Source organism: Vitis vinifera, chromosome 17 (genome assembly GCF_030704535.1).
Source record: "Vitis vinifera cultivar Pinot Noir 40024 chromosome 17, ASM3070453v1".
Taxonomy (NCBI): domain Eukaryota; kingdom Viridiplantae; phylum Streptophyta; class Magnoliopsida; order Vitales; family Vitaceae; genus Vitis; species Vitis vinifera.
The window spans coordinates 5,793,725-5,809,408 of NC_081821.1; the positions used below are offsets into that span (position 1 = coordinate 5,793,725).

The 15,684-nt window shown below is 36.8% G+C and overlaps 1 protein-coding gene across 1 annotated transcript; it reads right to left on the reverse strand.

The window, feature by feature from the left end:
• Positions 1-305: 305 nt before the first annotated feature.
• LOC100262181 (hexosyltransferase GAUT11) lies at positions 306-15,567 on the reverse strand. The gene is made up of 2 exons (XM_002262822.4): positions 14,972-15,567; positions 306-2,208 (listed from the first exon to the last, which is right to left on the reverse strand). Exons 1-2 carry the CDS (start codon positions 15,122-15,124, stop codon positions 754-756), a joined length of 1,608 nt encoding a protein of 535 aa, XP_002262858.1. The 5' UTR covers positions 15,125-15,567; the 3' UTR covers positions 306-753.
• Positions 15,568-15,684: the final 117 nt, after the last annotated feature.

The following is a 15,684-nucleotide window of genomic DNA, read 5'->3' on the forward strand; positions in this document are numbered from 1 at the left end:
ATTCTCATGAAAAGGGCATAGCACATTCTGGGGAACTGATCTGGATTTTGAATGTTGGGATTTCGTGGCCCGTCTCAAACACTGCAAATACTTCAAAACACCAAATCATAAACAACCAAGTTCATCCTTCTTATACGATGAGTTGGTGAGAGAGCTGTGTTTTTATTCATCCCCCTGAGTTCCAGCACTCAGGTATGAATTGATGTGTACCCAAGAAGCTAACCATACAAGCAACAGGGTAGAATAGCCACAGGTTGAAGGCAAAACAGTCACCAATGGGAGATAAGGATTGCAACAGTAAGGCATGGAGAAGAGAATGCATTCTAGAAGTAAATTATCTTACAATAGAGACCAGATTATCTGGTCCAGGTTTAAAATGACAGACGAGAAGAAAACAGTATCTGGTTTCAATTACAAATGAAATCCAAAAGAGCTTTGAGATTATTACAAAAATGGCTACAGATCAAATGATTCTACAGCTTGCAGAAGGGGAAAAAAGAACACCCCATCAGCCAAAAATGAATCCTCCACACCCCATTACCTAGAAGGTTTATACTCTAATGTATAAGAATCATTTTTCCCTTTCAAGATATTATAACAAAAAAGAAAAGAAAAGAAAAAAGTTAAAGAAAAAGAAAAGCTGCTAAGAGAGCCAAAATTTTTCACTCCTGACCCTACAATAAAGCGATCACAAGTTGAGAAATAAAATATTGAGGATCGCATAAATTACCCACAATTATGAAGTAGCATGTTTCAACTTGTGACACAATCTTGAAGGTATGGGTGGCTCTGATTTACATACCGTTCCCATAGAGGCTTGTACCTGCCAATAGCCAATTTCAGCCATGGCTTCATGTTTCCATTGAAGTGAATCACTGCAGCAGTCTCAATCAGACGGTTGTCAATGTTCAGATCATAACCCAATCCTAGCACATGCCATCTTCGATCAAGTGGTTCTGTTAGTCCATAAAAGGTCAAAAGACCAGCAGGAAGGATGCCCATCTTCCATAGTGTCTGGTCAGCATTCTGACCCTGCCAGAAATGATACCTTGCAGTCACATTCGCTTTTCTCCATCCAATCAAATCAAAAACATTCATACCAAATGCCCATCCACAAGCCTGTGGGTCAAACTTTGAGCTGATGATTGTGTTTGAGAAATTGAGATACTTGTAATAACGATGAAATGCTTCAAGACAAGTTTCCACAGCTCCATTCACATTTCCATGCAAATCCAATGAAAAAAGTGAGGTCAAATCCTTCTGGACAACAACATCATCATCAAGGAAAACAACTTTCTCCAGCTGTGGATAAATCTCTGGGATGTAAAATCGTAGGTGATTCAACAAATATATATACTTTGGGTTTCGAAACTTTGGTTCAACCTCCAAATCTTCAGACCCCTTAAAATAATATTCTCGTGAATCTGCATCAAGAAGCTGTTTCATAACTGGAGCATAAGAAGCATTCAACCAAGAGAACTCCTCAATGTTCTGTACTTCAATCGTGGACCCTTTGAAGTCGTTACTGAGGAACCAAGCTTGCATTGCTCCATAGTTGATTCCATTTGTGACAATATGGAAGACAAGCTGCTTTGGATGATCAGCATTGGATATAGTAGAGTTGATAACTACAGAGACAGCCAGAAGATTATCTGAAAATATGCAGAAATGATAGAGATTGTTGTCTACGAGTCGGGGAGAGTTTCCCTTCTCTTCTGCAAGGTCTTGCAGGGATGACTTCCTGAGCCAATCAGTTGTGAGTTTAACATTTAGGCAGTGGAGGCTCTTAGGTAGTGCCTCAGCTGTCAATTGCCCAAACACTGTGCTCTGAATTGTCGCTGCCTTTGCACGCTCTTCAAGGGCTTGAATATGGGATTTCATTGTCATTATTGTGGTAGCAACATCATAATGGGCATCTTGCGCCTTAAAGATTAGAGCAGATAGACTTTTAATAATGGGCTCTGCTTCCTCCAATGTGATGGGTTCCTCTCTCATGGCAGCTTTTGAGAGCAAAAGCTGGCAACTTCTAATCTTTGAGCTGAACTCCCAAGCAAGCTGAAGGTTATTGTGCTCTTTTGCGATAATGACATAAGCCTTGGCAAGTGATATTTGCTCAGCCAGTTGCCTGGCCAATGAGGTAGCACTTAATATTTCTTCAGTAAAATTTAAACCCTTGTATGAAATGTGTTCACTTTTTGCATTTTTCTCCTGAAGAAGAGGAAAAATCAAAGTAAGTGGACCGTATCATACATCAACTGTCATATTCAGTCTCTAAAGAAAAGAATATTATCACAAATTCAAGGTAATTTTAAGATCCTGCAGGTCTATTCAAAGGGTACAGAGACATAAGAAGCACAAAGAGGTTCAGTAAGTTCAAAAGCAAATAAATCTGATAACATAATGATTTTCAGTAAAATAAATTTGATTGTATCCCTAACTGCTAGCAAATAAGTACTTCTCATATGGAGATCAGAAAAAAACTGTCCAGATCTCAGTTTGAAAATTATCAGGATGACCATGGTAGCCAGTCTTGGTCACCCTGAATTTCCTCATTTTTTTGTCCTAGAGTAATTAAAACAGATCAATTCATGCTCTCAAGTTCCAATGAACTAATTATTTATATTGGTCAGCACCCCAGAATTTTATTATGATTCAATGCCTTAATGTTCGTTATAGAACTGGCTCCTTTCCTCTGAAACACACAAAAATATCTAGAAAAAACCCATGCCAAGAGAATTCAACAAAAGCTGTTTTTGATTCAGGCACCTGGAACTCACATATCGATTCTCAAATCATTTAAAAAGGAAAAACAAAGGAGCGTTCCAACTGAAAACATAAGGAAACCTTTGATCTGGAACATATGAAATTAAATCCTGCCACTTGGATGAGTCTTCATAATTTAAATTCTTCTTGGGATTGGAATTGAATTCACAATCGAAATTGGTAGGTAATATGCATGTCTACATTGTTTGTTGGTGATTACTAGGTGCATGAAGTAGTGGTTGTTATTAGCAGCAGTGATAGTTGGATTTTGATAGAGACAAATACCCAAGGCTGGTGGCAGGTGGCAGGTGGCTGTTGATAGGGGTTGCAGCAGGCAATAGTAGGATAGGGGTTGCTGAAGACGGTGACCAGGTGCTAGTGGTAGTGGTAGTGGCATCAGTTGCAATAATCATGATAACAGTGGGAGCAACAGAATGTTGAAAATGAACAAATGGAGGTTAATATGGCCTATGGTGCAAGTGAAAGGCTCTTGGTATCGGTGTTGATGGTCAAGCTTTATGCAGGTCCTACTTCTGCTGCTATCTGGATCTCACATGATGGAAGGGATCATGATATCACAAAGAAATGGCTTTCCAAGAATAATGATGGGAGTTTTTAACAACGTTACTGCCATTACATTGTCTTACAGCCAGGAAAGTATCACAATGAACTTTTCTCCCTGGTAAGTTTGCACAAACCAAATCCCACCGTACAAATCTAACCAAGCCATGCACTCCCACCATTTCAAACCTAATTGCCAATACTTACACATTCCCACCTAATTAAATGATCTGTAATATACTCACATGCTGACACAAAAATGTTTCCTTCAAAGTTTCTTCCTGGATACTACTCTGACCAATATTCTAAGATGAGAAGGAATTAGGTCAGAATATGAGAAAAGCAACACTTGATAAGGAAGATAGGCTTTCTTGCAACCACCTAACTTGGACCTTCCAAAGACCAAAACCCAAGAGCTCTGAATTAACTCAAAGAAGAAGGCTAAAGAACTCTAATGAATTAATCTTCAGGCCTGAAACCATTTCAAAGGCTACAAGAGAAGCTTGAGTTGCAAACCTCAATGATTACTACTCAAAAAGTGCTATTTGATAGCCTTTAATTAATCCTTTTTAACACTTTTGAGTAGTAGTTTAGGCCTTTTAACTCAATTGACATGTTAAGGATCCTTTAAAGCAATTTTGATCACTTTGTGTAAGTTTTGGTGTTTTTGTTAGTATTTTGATCACCAAAGCAAGTCAAGAATGAGGAGAGCTATGAGGAATCTTGGGCAAAGCTTAGAATTCAATTGCCAAGAGTGAATCCGGATTGCAAGGAGAAAAAGCAAAGAGAATCAGTCATGGAGCATATTCTTGATGACAGTCGTAGCAGCCACTTTTGGAGCACTTTCTGAAGTCTAAATGATGCAAGCTATATACCATTTCAAAGCTCAGGAAGTCAACAATCCAATGCTTCAAACGGTGCGCGATTCGGAATTGAAACGAAGAAGTTGCAGCCATTACAAGCCAGACACTATAAAGTGTTGCGGAATCAGCCTTTTGTTGCGAGAATTTCGCAGCACTTTTGTACAGTAAGGTGTTTCTCCTTCTAACGATGCACGAACCATGCCGCGAGAAGGGAGCTGGAAACTTCAAGATGGAAGCCAACTTTGCAGCCTAGTGAAGATAGCTCGGTCTTGCAAGATAATTTCGCAGCCCTCTTGGGTGTCTGCGAAATTTCGCAGACACCACTTTTCTCCTGCGAAATGGCTCCTGAAGCCTCCCGAAGCTTGCTACCGACATTGGGAGATATTTTCCATTAGATTTTTGTTGTCTAAATCCCAAAATACTCCTTGTAAACCACCAATTATATGATTCCTTAGTTTTTAAGTCAGTAAAAAGACCAAATATCTTTGTAAGAATTAGTTTTATATTAGTTTGATATAAATACCTCTCGGGAGCCTGTTCTCAGAGAGGAGTTCCTTCTGTAAACATTTGGTAAGGAAGTAAAGGTCTTTTCTTTCTACTGCCTTACCTTCTCACTTTGTATTTTCATTTTATTTCTAAGTTATGAATTCTCTGAGGAGTTTTCCCCAGAGAATGAGTAACTAAACCTCCAATTCCTTGGAGCTAAGGTTGCCGGGGAAGGTTCCAAGTGCAAGAATGCAAAGCTCTGTGGTTTTAGCTAGTAATGAAGAGGAAGTGAAATCCTTTAGTGATTTCAATGTTTTTAGTTAACTTAAAACACCTTGGAGTCACCTAGGCCAACACTTGGTAAGGCAAGTGATTTCCAACCGTGGAAATGCACTAGTTTACCCCTTGCGAGCCTCTGGTAGGTGACTTCAAGGTAGGATTTTCCGGAATTACCAACACTTGGTAAGCTTTTGGACTCCTAGGAGACATCCATTAGTTATCTCTTGCGAGTTTGTGAAGGGAAGTCCAAGGTTAAAGATCACCTTGAATGGTAAGTGCTCGTGAGAGGCATGAACCATTGCAAGTTGCATCAGTGAGAGAATTAAAGTGAAATCTAATTGAAGGAGTCTCTGTACATCACCGGTTAGAGACTTGACTCTAAGTTGAATCTCTAATGCGAGGAAATGAACCATCTGACCGGAGCTATGTCTTTTGCATGAGGAACCACCCCAGTGAACCTAAATCTCCAAGGAATGTTTTTCTTCCTAAATTATTCCAAACTTCTGTTAAGTTAGTTAGTTTAAGTCTAAACCTTTACCAATCAAACTTTGTGTTTTACTTCTTAAGCTAACCGTGAAATGAAACAAGACCAATTCACTTGGAATTGGTATCCTTGAGTGCTTGTTCATCATTCCCAGTGAACGATCCTAGAGCCACTATACTATAGTAGCTTTGTATTTGCTACCCTAGTGTATGGTGTTATAGGTATAAATTTTGTTGATCACTTCCTCAATCAAGGAGCACCAGCTGGACACGAATCAGCTGAGACACCAATTGGGCATGAGTCACTCAACATGTTGCCCAGAAGCAACAAGAATGGGGTCAGTGAAGAACCTGGAGGTGAGTAACCTGAATTAATCTTCACTAACTTTGAAACCTTCCAGTAAGCCTAAACCTTCATCCAAATCTGACATACTAACCATCTTGGTAAGAACATTAGTTATCAACATGGATGAAGCATGTCACAGGGGATATCCATCCCTCAACAAAGGCCAATTGGAATAAAGATGTCAACTTTTGAAGAACACCTCATATTTCTTACAGCAATTATCTTGCAAAAGCTCATAATAAGGTTGATAGGTCTAAAGTCTTCCTTGAGTTAGACCTATCAGAAAAAAAAAAAAAAAAAGTCTTCCTTGAGTTAGATCCATCTTTTCAACAAAACTAAAGAAGCAAGGATGCAGCTAGAGCAACAATTTCTCTCTTCATTAGTCTGAAATTCCCCTAAGCCTCTAATGATATCCCACTTAAGGATCTTCCAGCAATCCCAACAAAAGCCATGTAACACCATTCAGACTAGCTCCTTTCTCCATCTAAAAGATAACTCCTTCCATCTCCTCCACCAAAAAAGGTCTCTCCAACCAAAAAGCACCCTCCTCAAAGATAAGGACCAGTCAAGAACTCTACAACTTTGAAGTCCTAGTACCTCATATACTACATGAAGGAGAGCAATATCAAAATCTCACTAGAAACCAATTTCAAGCACTCCAAACCTCCTGCTTCAAAATGAATGAAGAGTTCTAATCAACTTCGTTATCCACCTCCCGTTTACCATCCTAATAAACAACTTAAAGTTACAATCTTTATCCTCAACCCATGTCTCTTAAGATTTTTTACTGCAGGTTGCTTTTTCTTCAAGCATGGTCCCCAGATTCAATTTTCCAGCTGCTAGGAATTAATGCAGCACAAGAAAGGAGGAGAACAAAAATAAATAAATAAATAAATAATAAAAGAAATAAATTATGGCATTTTTAACTTTGTTGTATGTCAAGAACATAAGATTCTAGCTAGCTAACTAAAGCACAAACACAAAAATATTTGAAGCCTTAATCAACCATGGTCCCAAAAGAAAATAATAAACATCCATCACTTAGTAGACCACACATAGATAAGACAAAACCCCTTCAATAGGTCTGAGCATTATGTCTATTTCTAATTTTTGTTTTACCTGTCAAACAATTGTCTGATTGAGATTTTTGAGTGAAATAATATACAAAAATCTGTCAATAATAAACATCCATCACTTAGTAGACCACACATAGATAAGACAAAACCCCCTTTAATAGCTCTGAGCATTATACCTATTTCTAATTTTTGTTTTACTAGTCAAACAATTGTCTGATTGAGATTTTTGGGTGAAATAACATACAAAAATCTGTCAAAATACACATTCTATTTTGTAGCACTCATGTATGGCTGATATGATCATTTCTTTTTATTTATGAACTACAAGAATTTCACTCCTGGTGTAATTGGGAATGGATTTTTGCTAATGGGTATGTTGAACCCATAACTCAAGAGGATAATGATTTTTTGACTTTGATTTGTGCTTAGTCTATGGCTGGTTCAGGAACAGGTATCCTGATCTTATTACACCTATTCCGGAGTTTAAATCATGCACAAAAGGCCGCAGTTTGGTGTTCAAATGGGAGTTTACAATACCCACAAAACTTTAGACATTGTCTCATGATATGCAACTTTACCTATTCAGAAGACAATTTCATTGTGACTTCATCTGTCTAAAAGACAATTTTAGTACAATTTCATTACAAATTTGTCTATTTAAAAGACGATTTTTATTACGACTTCATCTGTTCAAAAAATGATTTCAGTACATTCTTATTTCATCAAACAAAGAACTTAAAATAAATAATGAATTGAGAACAAAGACAGAATAGACTGATCAAAGTGAAACTATTCTGACAAATCATCTTCGAACATTAGTATGAGCATTCTTAAAACGTACTAGAGTGGGACTAGCCATTGAGGCAGAGACTTTAGCTTTGCTGAATGGTATGAATCTTTTAGTAGAGGGAGATTCGGCGACAATTATACCTTGGGTGAATACGAAAGAAAGAGGTTTACAAAAGTTAGACAGTGGTTCCGCCAAATCTTTGATACCGCCTTAGTGCTAGAGCACTCTTTTTGTTGGATTCCTCGCTTAACTAATCAAGTGGCAGATTTGTTAGCAAAAAGCAGATTTGACCTTCTTTGCAGGGGATTTCTACCTCCATGAGAAATTGATTTTATAGTCGTAATATTTTTCTTATTTTTTATCAAGGTGTTGTAATCATGTTAGGGGGGAAGGATTTCTCACCCTTCCATGTACCAAATTATTTCGTTGCAATAAAATGTTTGTTTCTAATAATAATAATAATAATAATAATAGAAGTGAAACTGTCCTCCCAGATCAAGTTATCAATATCTGTTGATGTACTAGATTAGGTTGACAATTTTGAACTGTTGATGCACTAGATCAGGTTGACAATCTTGTTCCATTATAGCACTGAGTCAAAATGTTTGTTTCTAATAATAATAATAATAATAATAATAATAGGAGTGAAACTGTTCTCCTAGTTCAAGTAATCAACAATTGTTGATGTACTAGCTTAGGTTGGCAATTTTGTTCCATTATAGCACTAAGTCCAATCCATTTTACCTCCAATGGTGCCAGTCAACTTTGTGCTAACTCAAATTTGGTTAATTTTCTAGGTATGTATGTATTTAGAGTAATTAGTGCAAAAGGAATGGCTATGGCATGTTTAGTAGGTGAATATTTGGAGAAAGCACAAAGAGTGAAGTTGAACACACAAAAAAGGGGGAGGACTTTCAAACATTCCCCTAAGAAGGGTTCAACCGCTGCTCCAGCGTTCAAACATTCCCCTTGAGGCGTTCAAACGCTGACCCTTTTTTTAGCATAGTTTCATTTGTTTTTTTGGGTTTTAAAAGGGTATTTTGGTAATGCTTCATATGAAAGATCTCCAAAATCATCTTCTAGGGTTTTGGTATAAAAAAATGATTATTGAGTTCAACGATACAGGCAAGAAAATAGTCATCCCTTTTACCCTTAGTTCTCCATCTCTCAAGCTTTCAAGAGCATTCTTGAAAGATCCTTTAGTGAAAAAAAGGGTGTTCGATCCAATAGCCTCAGCATGGAGTTGAGGTATTTGCTAAGAAGAACAAGGTGCTGCATTGAGGATGTATATGATTGTATAGTCTTACTTGGTATATAGTAGAAGCATTTGAATTAGGTAATTTTGTGTACAATTCCTTTCATAATCAGTGGAAGGTCAGGTTTACTAATCTACAAAATTTCTAGGAAATTCTATAGATGGTTTTTCCAAGTTAAATCTAGTCTTCCTATGTGTGATTGATTATCTCTTACTTATTGTTGAAATCATTGAGATTAACTGAAATTATTAAAATCCCAATAAAATTTAAAATTTAGGGATAACTTGCTTGTTCAAGACTTTAATTTGCAATAATAATAATAAAATAAGTGAGACTATGGGCACGTCACCATTAACTGGTAACACTTCACAAACATCACAGCTCTTGACCAAGGACCAAAAAAACCAACCCATTGAATAAGGAGTTGAAAAACTTTGGAAATTCTTTCAAATTGAGCATTAAACCTTCAACCTTCTCTACATTCACACCAGATTCAATGAAGATAGGCTTCTCCTCTGCAGGCTGATTGGAAAAAGAAGATTTGAGAACAAACCCTAGATTCACCCACGCCCAACTCCTCATGCCCACTGGAATGATAAAGATCAAACTATTTCCTTATTGGAGATTTCTTTATTTCTCAGAAATCAAGGTCTTCAATTGCTCAATAGTTACAACATGTTAGAACTCGATTTTATTTGTCTCTTTTCTAGATATAAGATGAAACAGTCCAAGAAGAATAAGCTATCGTTTAGAGAGAAGAATGGCAAACAACAAGCAAAGCAAAAGAAGCTAGAAACATCAAACAAAAAGTACAACTCAAGGTGGCAAAAAATCTCCCACAAAGAACACTGTAGAAGAGGTCTCTCACTTAGTCAAGCTATCCACTATGTGGCTATCCATCCAAGCATCCAAGAGCAGAGCCTCAAAGCTCTAGACATATCAATGTATTTCTACAGCCAAGATTCTAATGTAGACCTTGCTTCCTATAAGATACCTAAGCAATAACTAGTCCCAAGTCTCTCTGAAACAGAAGCTGCCTGGTGTGCTTGCAAGAGTCAAGCCTCCAATAAAGTAAGGACCTCATATTAGATGGCTAACCCCTCCTTAATTTAAAGACACTCCTTCCAAGATGTACTGGTTTACACAGCTTTTTGTAATCAAAATTAAGCTTGATGTGCCTTGTTAGAGAAGATTCCATTCTAACAAACTTCCACAATAATCACACGAATCACTAAAGAGATTAAAGCTCAAAGGCAGGACGCTAAAGATGTCAAGTCCAACCATGGCTCCATGGATCCATATTTATCCTCAAAAATTATGATACTTATCAATAAACAGATCCCCCAAAGGAAAGTGAGTTTGGCTCCTACCAAAGAACCCTACTCATGGCATTAGCTCCAAACCCCATCAAGGGAATGATCTTCATATCAGCCACACTTTTAGGAGGAACCTAACTAGTCTCAATCAGCTGAAATAACCTAAAGTCACTAAGAAATGAAGAGACAAATGGTTATTCGTTCCTCCCCAACCCAAACACACGATGCATAGTTTGGGGCAAGGATCTTTAGAAAGTCTCATCAATTGCACTATGTGGTTAGTACTGACCATTTTGTTTTCCACCAGCCATACATAAGTGTTGACTCTAGATGAACCTTTAGACTTTCAAATAAAATTTACCTAGGCTGAAGAATTGGGAATTTGGCATAAAAAAGAGCTAATAAGAAGGAACTAAAGAGAATGACCTTGAACAGTTTAGAGTCATATTATCTCATTGAGAAAGGAGAGCAACAAATAAATATGACAGAAGATATAGAATGGTAGGTTAGTCTAAAACAAAAGACAAATAAATAGAAAAGCAAAGATCTAGAATAGAACAAGATGAGGAAACCTTTAAATCTTGGGACCAAATAGAGGTTAGGATAAAGGATTTAAAGTTGGAACCCTTCTATAAGTCTTTCCAAAAACAAATGTTAGAACCACCTTCAATTAAGAGCAAGTATACTCAGAAAAACCACTGCAGCCTTAGGCATTTGCATTCAGTAGCCATTAACAAGACCACCAAACACATCTTAACTACTAGAGTGCAAACAATAAAAGCTTCTTTACCTCATGCAACAAAGCATCACTCCCTAGGAAACCTCCAAAACTGAATGTCCTATTTAATCTTTTCAAGCATCAATTCCCTTCAATCTTAGGTCTACATGCCGACTTCCATCCAATAAAATGATCTTTTTTCCCTCCTCTAAAACCCAACCGAAGAAAAATTGTTTATACTATTCCAATCCTAAAAGTAAACTTGAACTTTGAAACCGAGAGAAAATAAATGACATTTGAGATAACAATATTAGATAAGAGAAATTCTTCCTCAATTCCTCCTAAGCTCAAATAGGCTTTCTTCCAACCATCAAGTTTATGAGAAATCCTCTAAATCCATGGTTCAAAATTGAGGTGACATTCCCACCAAAAGAAAGGTTTAACAAAGGTGGTCATTTAAAGTTTCTTAATAGTTCATGGGTTTACCTCAAATTTTCTTTAGAAACATTTCTATTCTACACATCTAACAAGCAATCTCCAAGTTCTGCCAACCAATTTGCCACTTCCTTCTCAAACAATAGCAACTCATCCCTACTCAAAGAATGCTAAGATGGCAGCTCCTCTGGCCCTTTTTTTCTTTTTTTTTTCTTTGTTATTGCTAATAATATATATCTCCACTTCTATCCACCTCACTGAGCTTAAGGAACTGTCCTCCAGTGGTACAAATATTTCTTATCAATTTTGAAAATTGATAAATGTCAGGTCTTTCCTAGATTTCTTTACCTTTTTCTTTTTTTTCTTTTCTTCCTTTTTTTCTTGAGGATACATGGAAATGAACCTGGAACCTCTCTGATTCCAACCTTAATCCCTTCTTAGCAAAAGCCTGAAGGAATGTAGCCGCCATATATAGATCCATGGAGAAACTTCCCTTAATACTAGCTTTTGGCATGAAAACATAGCTAGAATAAGGTCTTGATTTCTAATCTCACTGCAATCGATGAAGCAAAATAAGACATGCTTTTCATGAAATATTGGCTAATATTCTTAATCTATAATTACAAGTTCATTTTTAAATTTTCTGAAGGAAAGTGATACCTATCTCGGGCCCACCCTAAAATTTGCATTCAACCTCATGCTTCCACTTCACATTCTTCTATGGCTTCTTATAAATTTAACTTGGTAGGAAACTCGCAGTTTGAGTTGCAATTAGACATCTAGACAAAGAAGGAATTTCCCAAATGTAGAATGTAGATTGCAATCATGAAGGAGTCAATAAAATAAACATTTTAGAGAAACTGTTGAGGCATGACACCAATATCATTTTGATTTTTTTGGATAGGTAAAAGCAATTGTATTAATAAGATAAGTATACCCTACATCATTTTGTTCCACTCCAATAAGTTGAACTAGATATTTGACGAGATTGACAATAATTCAACTATGAAACATGACTGAATTTATAATCTCTTACTTCCCAATTCTTCATTAATTCATTGCTTGGTATCACAATAATAATTCAACATCTGGTACACTTTGTCATAGAATTCCAAATTTACAGACCAAGAAAATTTTAGATTAAAAAAAGAAATGGGAGCATTTTTATCAATGGACAGATAGAAGGGACCCCTCACCTAAAGAGAGAAACAGGCTACACACCTGACCTTATTGGAAAAAAGAAAGAATCTTTACAACAAATTATGCTCTTGATACAATCTCAGTACAAAAATGATGATAACTAGGAAGAGATCCCATAATTGCTAAGAACCAATTCTCTATTCTCTTGGTCAAGGAGAGCAATAGAGAACATTGGTTTTCCCATTTAGACATCATTAATAGCTCAGACAGGGGTTAGGCTATGTGTTGCCATTTGGATTTCTTTGATTCATTCTTTTGTTTGTGGTGCACTAGTGTGCTTCCTGAGCACTCAAGTATGATCCTTTTTGTCATTCACCTTTACATATAACACTTAATTTGCCTATTAAAAAAAGGGGTAATGGTTGTGGTAGTCGTGCCCATCAAAAAGTAGTTGTGGTAGTTGTGATGGCAACTAAGTTGTAGCAAGCAATAATAGAAACAATGGTGCAGCAGCAACAGTGTGGATGGGGCTGGTGGTGGTAGCAGTGTGCTGGCAGAGGCAGTAGCACTGATGGCTTTAGCAAGAGTTGAATACTAAATATCAGCAAGAGTTTTTCAGAGTTTTCACATATGTAGCAAAGATGGTATCAAAATCATAACTTTTGGATTTTATCATCATACGCTTAGTAGAATTGTATAAAAACTGGTAGCTCCAACTGGCTCTATGTACAATGAAGATTAATCCTTGAGAAATTGATTCAAAACTCAAAAGCGATAAGAGAGTTGGATTAGCATTAGTAATTAAAGATCTCAACAACACAGAAGTTCAAGATTGCAAAAGCATCTTCATACAACACATCAAGTTTTGGTGATGTTACAATAGAACAAACTCATGGTGGGCGTCGCATATATTAGACCATAGAACAACCTTCAACAAAACATTTTCCACTTGAACTCTGGATATCAAGGGATGCCAGTCTAGATTAGTGAAATAAAACTTATGAGTTTGGTTCTTTGACTTTCTTTCTGCAAATATAAACTAGATTCATTCAAAAAGGCTCTAATAAAAATAGATTCCCTTCCTTTGAAAGATCTATAGGCAAAAATTTTATATTGTGAGGGGTGGAAAAAGAAGACAAAGGAGCAACGGAGAAAATATAAATTTTTTTTGAAATGATACTTCAAAAAGTCTAACCAGTCAAAGATAAGTACTGAGATTTAAAGAAAACAACTATATGGAACCAGAGAAGAGTTTATAAAACATGTTGATAGCATAAAAGAAAGATAAGATTATAACTTAAAAAATAAGTTAATGGATGATTAATAATCACAACTGCAGGTTATCTCAAAGTAGACTCAGTCAGTCAAATGCAGCTGAAGTTTGATTAACTAGGGACAGGGCCCCAATTTTAAATAAGGAAATTCAACAAAATTTTGGATATTGTTACAGAACCAGACTAGCAAGTAAAAGTCCATACAACCATATAGGAGTAAGCTTCAAAAAAATGTGGGTGAACTATATTAATCCATGTGCCTGGGTATCTTTGAAATCTACCATGGGTAAATATCCAGTAGAGAAGATAGTACATAATTTTTAGCATTCATGAAATTCTGGCTCTGCATCTCCATTGAGTATGAATATGGGAAAAGAGGACCTCCGACCAGTTCTCAGACGCACAGATGCAGATTTGTTATCATTTGGAACCAAAAAGGTGACAAACTAATAAAATTGAATTTAAGGTCACATTTGAATCATACATACAAAATGCATAAAGTAAAAGGATTTATTGGCGTTAAGAAAATGAGCATAGTTGTTGAAAGATCACCAAATCATCATTTGAAGCCTCCCTCTCCTAAAATTGGTTACTTGACAAAATACATCAAGACCTGACAAATTTTAGAACTGGAAAAGATAAATATATGGATATAAGATAGCCAAACCCACTTAGAATGATGAGGCTTCGTGAGTTGTTGAGTTGATATAACCTAACAAGAAACCATTACACATACATGTCCTAATGCAATAGCTTAATGACCCAAGCAGCAGAAACATTTTCTAAATGTCAAGCCTATAAAGCATACGCAATAGTCACAAAAGAACCCAACAAAGTGATAATTCATATCAGAACACTTTTCTGTACATTACAAAATACAAGCACAAAACGCAGATTCAAACATCAAATCCAAAGCTTCCAATTCCTAAATCAAATCAAAACAAAAAAAACAAAACAAAAGAAAAGAAAACACCTTTTTATTCCAAAACTAATGAAAAGCATAGCACCAACGTACAAAATCTATCCAAACAAAATCAAGATAGGGTTTCAGACATTCCACCGATTAAATGGGCTTCAACAAAAAATAATCAGATTTATCAAATTGTAATCAATTTCAAAAGAGAAAAAAAACGTCCAATATGATCAAAGGAAATCAAAACAGAATCTGGGTCGCTACAGTCTTACCAGTGTCGGCTGTTCGACCCGATCCTCGTGATAATTATGCTGAACCATAAACAGAACCAACCCGGCAACAGAGAACAACCCAAGAAGCGCCCAGATCCAATATGAAAACCTCCTCCGAACCGGGCGCCGGTAATCAGCCGGCCGCCTCCGCATCTTTCACCGATTCCTTCCACAATTCACCACCAAATCAAGATTCCACGACGACCCATCACCCAGATTGGATCAAGAAATCACTGAAATGAGGTCGCCCACCGCGCAATCTCCCTCGGGAGTTTCACACACAACAAACACTAGTGCTTCCTATATATCAACTCGCAGTCCATACACCTTTAACCAAGCATTAAAGATGGGCTACAAAAGGAAACGAAGAGTCATGAAACACGCTTAGAATCTTAAGATTCTGGCAAACAGTCGAAGGATAAAAGGCCTTCGAACGTGAGAAGATCACAATGGAGCTGTGAATTGGAAGCGGCAAAGGCAAAAATGTAGAGGTGTATAGTGCCAGTTACCAAGTACAAAGGGGCCAATTTTAATAAAAATGCGAGGGCCTCCACATGAAACCATGTGCCACTGGCCTTCTTCCATCATAAATTATACATATGCATTTTCCTTTGCCTATTACTAATTTACTCTCCTTAAATCAGCATTCATTCTTGTACTCGATTTGTAGACTTTAGGACCTTGAATAAAAATCTTTGGCGAAGGAAACTGTT

Excerpts from the sequence above, each read along its gene's own strand:
- LOC100262181 (XM_002262822.4), bottom strand. The coding sequence starts at position 15,124 with ATGCGGAGGCGGCCGGCTGATTACCGGCGCCCGGTTCGGAGGAGGTTT. Across the intron at positions 2,209-14,971 it reads GGGTCGAACAGCCGACACTG|GAGAAAAATGCAAAAAGTGA; the intron begins GTAAGACTGTAG and ends CCTCTTCTTCAG.